Genomic DNA, 11939 nt, shown 5'->3' on the forward strand with positions numbered 1-11939 from the left:
GGCAGTTCGAATCCACCAGCTGCTGCTTGGAAAACCTGTGGGACAATTCTGCTCTGTCCTATAGGCTGCTATGAGTTGGAATTGATTTGGTGGCAACAGGCTTGGTTTTGGTTAGGTTTAGGATGGCTAAAATATTTTAAAGGAAAATGTGGGGAAATTGGAACCCTTATCCATTGCTGGTAAGAATGCAAAATGGTGCAGTTGTTGTAGAAAACAGTTTGGCGGTTCCTCAAAAAGCTAAAAATAGAACTACCATATGACTCAACAATTCCACTCCTAAATACGCACCCAAAAGACTTGATAGTAGAGACTCAAACAGATACTTGTACACCAGTGTTCATTGCAGCACTATTCACAGTAGCCGAAAGGTAGAAACAACCTAAATGCTCATGAATGAATGAATGGATAAACAAAATGTTGTACATCCATACTATGGAATACTTCTCAGCTGGTAAGGGAAATGAAGTCTTGATACATGCTACAACATGTGTGGAGCTTGAAGACATGCTGAGTGAAATAAGCCAATCACAGAAGGACAAATATTGTATGACTTCATTTATATAAAAAGACAAGAACAGGCAGATGTATAGAGACCAAAGTTTTTTATTGGTTACCAGTGGTGGGAGGGAGGGGAAAAAGGGAAGAGGGGAGCTAATGCTTATGGAGTACTGAGTTTTGATGTATGGTGATGGAAAAATCACACTGGTTAACAGTAGGTTGCACAGCCGATTAATATAATTACTGTCAATAAGTTGTACACCTATAAAAAGTTGAATTAACACAAGTGTAATAGATGTATTTACAACAATGATAAAAGTAAAATGTAGCTGCTGAGGCTGCTTATGTACAACCAAACACCTCATGAGATTTGGTTTCTTGGTTTGGAGGTTTAGGGTCATAGTTTTATGTGGCATCACAGCATCCCAGTTAATTGGCTTAATAACGTTGTTAATGCTTCTGTTCCATCTCCTAGTTCCTTGGCTAGTGCCTGGGGCCTTAACAGCTTACAAGTGGCCATCCAAGGTACAGTAGCTAGTCTCTGTTCACCTGGAGCAGCACTGGAATGAGAGTCAGGAATAGGAGGAAATGGAATGTGTGGCTAATTGCCTCCATGAATAACTGCCTCCTTTGCCAAGAGACCAGAACAACTGGATGGTGCCCAGCTACCATTACTGAACATTTTGATCAAAGATTCTATAGAAGAGTCCTGATCAAAAGAATTTCAAATTATCATGGACTCCAAACTTTCTGGAGCCATGGAGGGTAGATGAATCCCTGAAACCATTGCCCTGAGATAATCTTTAAACCTTAAGCCAAAAAGAGATCATCTGAAGCCTTCTTAAAACCATAGCTTAGCTTAACTGGTAAAGAATGTCTAACTTGACCACTGTGCACTTCTAAGATCTATCTATATGGGATAAATTGACAACAGCAACTCGAAAGATAGGAAAGTTAGGGAGCAGTGAGTTTATGTTAATGGAGGAGGAACAGCTTGGAAAAAGTTGTATAACTCGAAGAACGCAATCACTGTCACTAAATTGTACATGTGAAAATTGTTGAATTGGTGTATGTCCTACTGTGCGTATTATCAACAACCACAAAAATTATTTTAAAATCTAATTAAAATTTTGTTTTCTTTTAAAAAAATAAAACAATTGTACAAGGTTATTCATTGCAGCATTATTTGTAATAGCAAAAGAAGTGAAGCAGTCAAATGTCCATCAACAGGGGACTGATTAAATAAACTGTGGTACAGTCCTTCAAATGCAGCCATTGAAAAGAATGAAGCAGCTCTATTGTACTGATATGGGATGATCCAAAATATATGGTTAGATGAAAAAAGCAATATGCAAAACAGTGTGTATATATTGCTAACATTTAAGGAAGAACATATAAAAGTATTTGCTTATACACACAATACAGGGGAGGTCAGTACAACTGGACTAAACCAAAAGCAGTTTCCTGAATAAACTGAATGCTTCGAAGGCCAGCATAGCAGGTGCAGGGGTCTGGGGACCATGGTTTCAGGGGACATCTAAGTCAATTGGCATAATAAAATCTATTAAGAAAACATTCTGCATCCTACTTTGAAGAGTGGCGTCTGGGATCTTAAACGCTAGCAAGCAGCCATCTAAGATGCATCAGTTGGTCTCAACCCACCTGGATCAAAGGAGAATGAAGAACACTAAGGACACAAGGATATTACGAGCCCAAGAGACAGAAAGGGCCACATGAACCAGAGACTACATCATCCTGAGACCAGAAGAACTAGGTGGTGCCCGGCTACAACAACCGATGACTGCCCTGACAGGGAACACAACAGAGAACCCCTGAGGGAACAGGAAAGCAGTGGGATGCAGACCCTAAATTCTCATAAGACCAGACTTAATGGTCTGACTGAGACTGGAAGGACCCCAGTGGTCATGGCCCCCAGACCTTCTGTTGGCCCAGGACAGGAACCATTCCCGAAGCCAACTCTTGAGACATGGATTGGACTGGACAATGGGTCGGAGAGGGATGCTGGTGAGGAGTGAGCTTCTTGGATCAGGTGAACACTTGAGACTATTGTTGGCATCTCCTGCCTGGAGGGGAGATGAGAGGGTGGAAGGGGTTAGAAGCTGGCGAAATGGACACGAAAAGAAAGAGTGGAGGGAGAGAGCGGGCTGTCTCATTAAAAAAAAAAAAAAAATTTTTTTTTTTTTTTTTTGTCTCATTAGGGGGAGAGTAATTGGGAGTGTGTAGCAAGGTGTATATGGGTTTTTGTGTGAGAGACTGACTTGATTTGTAAACTTTCACTTCAAGCACAATAAAAATTATTTTTAAAAAAGTATTTGCTTATGTTCATGGATATGCTTAGATGTTTTTTAGAAGAGGAACTGGAGGGCCGGAGAACAGTGACAGGAGGGACACTTCATTTAATATTGGGGTGGCTATTTTTTGGCGTCTTTTGAATTTTGGAATATTGCTGTATTATCTACTGAAGAGCATTTTTTTAAATAAAATGAACAGCATATCAGGAATGTTCATTGTGACATCATTTAAGAGAGAAAATGTACAAAAAACCTAAATGTCCATCAACAGGAGAATGTATAAATTGTGGTCAAATCATACAGTGTAGTACTTGAGAGCAGTTAAAATGAATGGACTCTATGTCAACATGACTAAATCTCAAATTTGCAATATTAAGTGAGAAAGGTAAGTTGCAAATTTATACCCTCAGCATGATCCCATTCATGGAAAGTTTAAAAATACAGTGAAATAATGCTCTTCAACTATAATGTCTTCTTTAAAAAAAGAAATCTGATGCAAGTATGGCACAAAATCTTTATAAACCCATTGAACTAGGTGGTGGATACATGAGTTTTCGTTAGGTTTTTTTATTTTTTTCAGTTCGTTTGAAATACTGTATAATAATTTTTTTAAAGAAAATGTACCTTGACCAGACCATAAATTCTTTGAAGCTGTTGTCTATCCTTAGGGGCCTGAGTAACATTGTAGGCAGTTCTCATGGAACTAGTCTGTCAATCCTGATTGTCCCGCTGGGACCCAGAGCACCCTCTAAACCCTCCTACAGAAGCCAGAGTGGGGCTTACATGGCAGACACGGTCAGTGGCCAGCAGGGCTCCTTGTTTATACCTGGGTCTTCTTGTATTCCAGGGATGTTGGTGGTGAATGTAACATGGAGGAACAAGACATATGTAGGTACACTTCTTGACTGCACACGCCATGATTGGGCACCCCCAAGGTAAGCAACAGTCTGTAGCTTTTTGGTGTAAATTAATCTGAACCACCCTAGTCAGTGAATCTGTAATGCCTTTATCCTGCTAGAGTTGTACACCTGGCTTGTAAAGGACATAATGGTATGGAGGAAAGGGAAGCACTGTAGTCCTCTGGCATTCAAGAAGAATGAATTAATTAATTATTGAAATGTTGGCGGAGGGTGGGGGTCGATAAGAATGAATAGGAATCTCTGTTAAAGCCTTTGTCTTGCAATTACTGAATTCTGGCTTTTCCCTGTAGTCCTTGAGACCAAAGCCATAAAGTCTAACTATGGGTGAGCATTCATTGTTGATGGCTTCTGTTGGTAACAATCTCTCAGAAATTTAAACTCTGAAACATTTTCAGGTTTATAAATTCCACTAGACCACGTAGGTTTCACAAGGACCGTCTCAATGCAATTTGACCTTAAGATTGGCATTTCAGTGAATGGTTCCTTATAGTTTGTTCCTAATATTTGCCAGGGTTTGGGACTTTAGAAAAATTATCTTAAACCTTCACCTGCCCATTGTTTCCACGGAACAAAGATGGGCAGGAATGTCCCAAGGAAAAAAATTTTTTTAACATTTTAAAGCTCTTCTTAACGCCATACCACTTTCTTTTTCTCAGGTGTATGTAATTATGCTCTACCTAGAGATGTGTGGTTATTTATGCCTCCTAGTTTTCAGGGATGCCGGACCAGATTTCTAAAGACTTAGATTATCATCTGACTGTAGTCAGACTATCACAGAAGTTGCCCTGACAAGAATCAGAAGCAGATGAGCCTAAGATAAGCTTGTCAAGTTCTTTACATTCTCCCTTTGCATTTCTGAGAAACCTATTGGAAGGATGTCTTTTTGCTTTGGACATATTAGGGCCCAGAGGGATAGGAGCTGAAAGGGTAGGTGATAACAAAGAAGAAGTAAGGGACTTCATAGGAGAAGAGTTCTGAGAACACAAAGAAGATGTTTGACAGAATTTGTCCTTTTTTTGCCATTGCTGTGGCTCCCACTTTCTTAGAAACAGCCTGTTCCAGCTGCACCTGAGACAAGATAGAACAGTCTTCAGATCTACAAAGGAACCAACCTCAGCTGAGGATTTCATTCTAGGCAGTGTACCGAGCTCCAAGAAGAGCTGCATTAGGACCAGTGAGGAATGACTTCTAGCTGCAGGCCTCCAGACCGAGAACTTGTGTACCATTGGCTACATCTGATGTTTAGGGACCTCTTAGCATGGATGAGGTGTTCTGTTCTACTTGTCTATACATTCATGGCAAAGTGTATAGGGAAAAAGCAGTGGGCTGAAACTAGAGCCAGATTCTGGTCCATGCATTACCATTAATCAACCATGTGACCTTGGGCAAGTCACTCAACATGCTTGGCCTCAGTTTCCTAGATGATATCTGAAGTCTTTCCTAAAACCATGACTATAGCTGCATATTGGAAATGCAGACATGACTGCTGCTTGCCTTACGGAACAAACTCTACAAGTCTTTAGAAGGAAATGTAGGGGAATAATTCACAACTAGTGTGCAGATAACATTCTAGGAGCCCACCATTTAATGCAGTTCCCATGCATGCAGAAGTTTCTTTAACAAATCGTATTCATTGAAAATGGTAGTTACCATCTGAACAGTTCTTAGAGGCTGTAGTTAAGCTGATTTGAAGATGTTTTCTACTCTTAATGATATCCTGTTGTGTTTTTTTTTTTTTTGCCAAGGTTCTGTGACTCCCCCACCAGTGACTTGGAAATGCGTAATGGTCGGGGTAGAGGCAAACGAATGCGTCCTAACAGTAACACACCTGTCAGTGAGACAGCTGCAGCCTCTGACAGCAAAGGGACCGGCACTAGCAGCAAAACCCGGGCGGGAGCCAATAGTAAAGGCCGTCGGGGTAGCCAAAATTCTTCAGAGCATCGCCCACCTGCGAGCAACACCTCTGAGGATGTCAAGGCCAGCCCTTCCTCAGCTAATAAACGGAAAAACAAACCCCTTTCAGACATGGAGCTAAATTCTAGCTCAGAGGACTCCAAAGGGAGCAAGCGTGTCCGTACAAATTCCATGGGCTCAGCCACTGGCCCCCTTCCTGGGACCAAGATGGAACCCACTGTTCTGGACAGAAATTGTCCCTCCCCTGTCCTGATTGACTGTCCCCACCCAAACTGCAACAAGAAGTACAAGCACATCAATGGACTTAAGTACCACCAAGCTCATGCCCATACAGATGATGACAGCAAGCCAGAAGCAGATGGAGACAGCGAGTATGGAGAGGAGCCTACTCTTCATGCAGAACTTGGGAGTTGCAATGGTGCATCTGTCTCACAGAAAGGTTCCTTGTCCCCTGCCCGTTCAGCTACCCCCAAAGTTCGGCTCGTAGAGCCCCACAGCCCTTCTCCTTCAAGCAAATTCAGCACAAAAGGTCTCTGTAAGAAAAAGTTGAGTGGGGAAGGGGACACAGACCTTGGGGCCTTATCCAATGATGGATCTGATGACGGACCCTCAGTAATGGATGAAACAAGCAATGATGCCTTTGATTCTTTGGAAAGGAAGTGTATGGAAAAAGAAAAATGTAAAAAAACCTCTAGTTTGAAACCTGAAAAGATTCCTTCCAAGAGCTTAAAGTCAGCCCGGCCCATTGCCCCTGCCATCCCCCCACAGCAAATCTACACCTTCCAGACAGCCACCTTCACAGCAGCAAGCCCAGGCTCCTCCTCAGGCTTGACCACCACAGTGGTCCAAGCCATGCCCAACAGCCCCCAACTCAAACCCATTCAGCCCAAGCCCACTGTGATGGGAGAACCTTTCACAGTCAACCCTGCCTTGACTCCAGCCAAGGACAAGAAAAAGAAAGACAAAAAAAAGAAGGAATCTTCAAAGGAACTTGAAAGTCCCCTGACTCCTGGGAAGGTTTGTCGAGCAGAAGAAGGCAAAAGCCCATTCAGGGAATCATCGGGAGATGCGATGAAAATGGAGGGTCTCCTAAATGGCTCTTCAGACCCCCACCAGAGCCGACTGGCTAGCATCAAGGCTGAAGCCGACAAGATCTACAGCTTCACGGACAATGCTCCCAGCCCTTCAATTGGAGGCAGTAGCCGCCTAGATAGCACTACCCCTACCCAGCCCATGACTCCCTTACATGTAGTGACCCAGAATGGAGCTGAAGCCAGCTCAGTCAAAACCAACAGCCCTGCATACTCAGACATCTCAGATGCTGGGGAGGACGGGGAAGGCAAGGTGGACAGTGTCAAATCCAAGGACCCTGAACAGTTGGTTAAGGAAGGGGCTAAGAAAACTCTTTTCCCCCCTCAGCCACAGAACAAAGACTCACCATACTACCAAGGGTTTGAGAGTTACTACTCTCCAAGTTATGCCCAGTCCAGCCCAGGGGCCCTGAACCCCAGCAGCCAGGCAGGAGTGGAGAGCCAGTCCCTGAAGACGAAAAAGGATGAGGAACCTGAGACCATAGAGGGGAAAGTAAAGAACGATGTCTGCGAGGATAAGAAACCAGAGCTGAGCAGTTCCAGTCAGCAGCCCTCTGTCATCCAGCAGCGCCCCAACATGTACATGCAGTCTCTGTACTATAACCAGTATGCCTACGTGCCCCCCTATGGCTACAGCGATCAGAGTTACCACACCCACCTCCTGAGCACAAACACAGCTTACCGGCAGCAATATGAAGAACAGCAGAAACGGCAGAGCTTGGAGCAGCAGCAGCGGGGCCTGGACAAAAAGGCAGAGATGGGCCTGAAGGAGCGGGAGGCAGCACTCAAGGAAGAGTGGAAGCAAAAGCCGTCCATCCCACCAACTCTCACCAAGGCTCCCAGCCTGACAGACCTGGTGAAGTCAGGACCTGGCAAGGCCAAGGAGCCAGGAGCCGACCCTGCCAAATCAGTCATCATTCCCAAGTTAGATGACTCCTCAAAACTCCCCAGTCAGGCCCCGGAAGGACTTAAAGTGAAACTGAGTGAAGCCAGCCACCTTGGCAAGGAGGCCTCTGAGGCCAAAACAGGTGCTGAGTGTGGCCGACAGGCAGAGGTGGATCCAATACTCTGGTACCGACAGGTAACTGTTGTCCTGATAGGAAGTGGAAATACCCTTTGAGAGTCTTCCCTCTTCCTCACAAGTTAGGGCTGTCCTTACGTAGGGGTTCGACAGAGTTGAGAGTAGCAGGAGAAATCTTTCATTTTAAATGCCTCACCTTTGTAAATCATTTCCATGTTTCTTAAAAGCACTTTTACATCAGTAAAAGGTGTTTTTCCCATTTGACAAAAAAGCCTGGTTAAGTTAGCTTTTTTGTCTAGGGTAACTCAGGGCTTCACTAGCAGAGCTCGGACTAGAACCCAGGTATCTCGATTGCTACAGTCCGATGTTTCTTCCACTGTTTGGTTGCTGTGGAATGAGTTCATGGCGATCTCCCCATTTTAGAGTAGGCCAAAAGTGTGCTATTCAAATTGAGTGACTTTAGGAAGGATTTAACAGGCAGAGTTAGAATTGAGGATGCGGAGTCTCACATGCTGTCCCGCTCACAAGATGGGATGTCTTCCTTTGCCTCATGGTGCTGTACTTAACACCCCTCTCCCCTGACCTGGGCTGTATTACAGCTTTCCCCTGAGTCTGCTCTGAAGAATTGGAACAACCCAAATATCTTTGGAAAGGGACATCTCTTCTGTTCAAGGAGCTGTTTCCCCAGAATGCTTGTCTCCAAGAAAACATCCACTGCTAGATTTTTCTTTTCTTTCACCCCACCTGGTTTCCTTTGAGGGGGAGGGGATGGGGACTTTTTAAGCAAGAGGGACCAGGGTTGGATTGTAAAGGAAGCTCACTAGAGGCCACGATCATACTCTGCCCCAGGTATCTAGTAATTATCTGATATTCCTCCTGGGACCTTGGGCTTGAAATGGCTCTCTGTCTCATCTATACCACACTCAATCCTCATTCTGCAATTGTCATAGGAGGCAGAGCCCCGGATGTGGACATATGTCTATCCTGCCAAGTACTCAGACATCAAGCCAGAGGATGAGCGGTGGAAAGAGGAGCGGGACCGCAAATTGAAGGAGGAGAGGAGTCGGAGTAAGGACTCAGTCCCCAAGGAGGATGGGAAGGAAAGCACAAGTAGTGACTGCAAGCTGCCCCCAGCTGAGGATTCCCGCCTTGGGAGCAAGGATCCCCGACCAGGTGTCCACGTGCCTGTGTCCTCACCCCTCACCCAGCACCAGTCCTACATCCCCTACATGCACGGCTACTCCTACAGCCAGTCCTACGACCCCAGCCACCCCAGCTACCGGGGCATGCCTGCTGTGATGATGCAGAACTACCCAGGTACAGCACCCCAGAGTAGCTGCGCTCGCTAACTGGGAAGGGGGACAGCACAGATTGCAAATCCAGAGTTGATTGCTCAGCCCTAAGACTCAACAGCACTGGGTTTTTGGGTTAAGGCTTATGGAGCCTCAGTTAGATAACAGCACCTTTTGGAAAGTGTTTTTCTGTGAAGGGCCACACTAAACCTGAGCTCCTTGAATGGCCCCCAGTGACAGTGTGTGGGACCACCCCTCCCTCTCTCACTCCAGCAAGACGGCAGCCTCTACCAGTTTTCATTGATCACTGAAGGTAAAACTCCCTGTCCACCACTGCTGTCTTCCCTCAGCTGGTATTTTGAAGCATATACTTTACATTCTGCAGTGTGCTAGGCACTGTGAGGAATACAAAAGAAGTCCAAAAGACTAACTTCCTCCACTCAAGGAGCTTACAGATTTATTGTAGCAGGGGAGACATGTGCAGCAATTAAAATTCATACCAGGACAATGCATATATTCAATTGCAAGATCTGTTTAGCTGGTGGAAAGAGCAGTTTGAAATCAGACTGGGGAGAAGTCCTGCTTAGGAAAGAGAAGCTCTTCACACTGCTGTCGATGAGTTCCAGGGAGGGGAAGGGAGTGCACAAAGTAAGGGTTTAAATGTTAACTTGTTGGAAGGAGATGCTCTTATTCAGCTCTGCTCACTGATTTCTGTTGTCTGAAGAGCCATGTGGATGCTTCTGGGGTAGAAGGAAGGGTACTTCTTTAACTCACTCCTCAGAGCGCCCAACTCCCTGCAGGAGAGCAGCCTAAATAGTCTTCACATTCTGGTGTAACATAAGTGAGTTTTTCAAAGAGAGATATGCAGTTAGTGGTAGTTCTTTCTCCCTGTCACCCCCACTCATCTACATAAAAATAATGCTTCCATTTATTGAGTAGTATGGTGACGGTAGTAGGTGATTTATACCCATCATCTTTTTAATCCTTCCTGTCAGCCTATGAAATAAATACTGGTGTCTTCATTTTGCTGATGCAGAAACTGAAGCTCAGAAAGGTTAATTTGCTCAAGGCTACCCAGCTAGTAAGTCTCAGGAGGAGGATTTGAGCCCAGGGCCACATGACTCCAAATCCTATGATCTTTCCACTTCACCATTATCACCTCTCCAAGATGAGTCTCTGAGTCTGATTCAGAGAGCCATGGTGGGGCTGGGGAGGTTGGCTGGGGGAAGCTGAGAGCCATGTTCCTCAGGTCCCTCAGCTAATTTTGCCTGTAGGGCTCTGGGTTCCTACCTGGGGAAGAAAGGACAAGCCAATGGTCTCAGCCTAAGGACACCGTGGTAGAGAATATCTCAGCCTGTTCCTGGGAAAGCTGGTGCCCAGCTAACCACGCTCACTAAGGCTGTATTTCTCCTTCCCCAGGTTCCTACCTGCCTTCCAGCTACTCGTTTTCCCCATACGGCAGCAAGGTCTCAGGGGGCGAGGATGCCGACAAGGCACGAGCCAGCCCCAGTGTCAGCTGTAAGTCCAGCTCGGAGTCCAAAGCCCTGGACATCTTGCAGCAGCATGCCAGTCACTACAAGAGCAAGTCTCCCACGGTAAGGACGTGCAGTGACACTGGCTGTTATCCACAGACCAGTAAGGCCACATCCAGGCTCTTAAAGAAGGTGGGCATGTTTGGGTCCTGACCGCAGTGCCGCTTGGGCTGGACACCTCCTGGGTTCTTAAGTGTTCTGCATTATTAGGAAGTCGTAATGTGGGCCCTGAGCATCTCACTTGTATGCGTGTGCCTGTCTCACTATAGTGCTTTTGTGTCTGCTCTCCTTTCCAGATAAGTGATAAAACTGCTCAGGAGAGAGATCGGGGAGCCTGTGGGGTGATTGGGGGTGCTGGCAGCTGTAGCAGCATCGGGGGAGCAGGCGGGGGTGAAAGGAGCGTAGACCGGCCTCGCACCTCTCCTTCCCAGCGCCTGATGTCCACACACCACCACCACCACCACCTGGGTTACTCGTTACTCCCGGCACAGTACAACTTACCCTATGCAGCAGGTAAGCCTTTGTCTATCTCCATCCCAGTAGCAAGGGACGCCAGGCAAGAACCCCCCCTTTTTTTTTTTTTTTAACTTCTTGTCTGTCCAGAGGGTCCCAAAGTGGTGCAAGTGGTTTGCACTCAGCTGCTAACCTAGAGGTTGGCAGTTCAAACCCACCCAGCAGTACTGCAGAAGAAAAGGCCTGGCAATCTGCTTCTGTTAAGATTACAGCCAAGAAAACTCTATGGGGCAGTTCTACTCTGTCACACACATGGTTGCCATGAGTCAGAATCGACTCACAACAAACAACAGTCTGCCCAGAGTCCTAGCCCCTCGCAGGTAGTCATTAAAACATACAGCATTTATTTCCTCCCTTGGAGCTTGGTGACCCTTAAACTCCTCTAGAATATTGGTGTTGATATTCCAGAGAATAAGGAACAAGTGTTCCACAGCCAAAGAGAAACAAGCAGCTGAAGAATGGAGCCTTACTGTCTATCCCCAGCCACTGTATCTGGCCACACCCCAAAACTCAAGGGAGCTAGGAATTTAAGGAAAAATTCCTCCCAATACCCACCCACCCAGCTAGTAAAGGAAAAGCAGGTAATAGGAGGGCTCTGGGCACAGCACACTAATGCCTTTTCCTCCTCACTCAGGGCTTTCTTCTACGGCTATTGTTGCCAGCCAGCAAGGCTCCACTCCCTCACTCTACCCACCCCCCCGGAGGTGAGAATGGTAAGTAACTTTTGTTAATTTGGGGCAACACATAGAACAGGGATAGTTGCTGCTTGGATCACGGAATCCCTGTGGAGCCCAAGCCGGGGGGATGGCAGTGTGAAAATGGTGGAACCCTGGCCAGGCCTCTTGT

The 11939-nt window shown here is 45.8% G+C and overlaps 1 protein-coding gene across 1 annotated transcript in view; it reads left to right on the plus strand.

Moving 5' to 3' along the window:
• The window catches only part of ZNF609 (zinc finger protein 609), a 231649-nt gene that overhangs the window by 213681 nt on the left and 6029 nt on the right, over positions 1-11939 (plus strand). Inside the window, exons 4-9 of the mRNA XM_049852644.1 lie at positions 3658-3745; positions 5476-7816; positions 8707-9073; positions 10468-10643; positions 10877-11093; positions 11728-11806. Coding sequence (XP_049708601.1) covers positions 3658-3745; positions 5476-7816; positions 8707-9073; positions 10468-10643; positions 10877-11093; positions 11728-11801 — 3263 coding nt within the window. The 3' untranslated portion in view covers positions 11802-11806. The remainder of the gene's footprint in view (positions 1-3657; positions 3746-5475; positions 7817-8706; positions 9074-10467; positions 10644-10876; positions 11094-11727; positions 11807-11939) is intronic.

Source organism: Elephas maximus, chromosome 13 (assembly GCF_024166365.1).
Source record: "Elephas maximus indicus isolate mEleMax1 chromosome 13, mEleMax1 primary haplotype, whole genome shotgun sequence".
NCBI classification, from domain to species: domain Eukaryota; kingdom Metazoa; phylum Chordata; class Mammalia; order Proboscidea; family Elephantidae; genus Elephas; species Elephas maximus.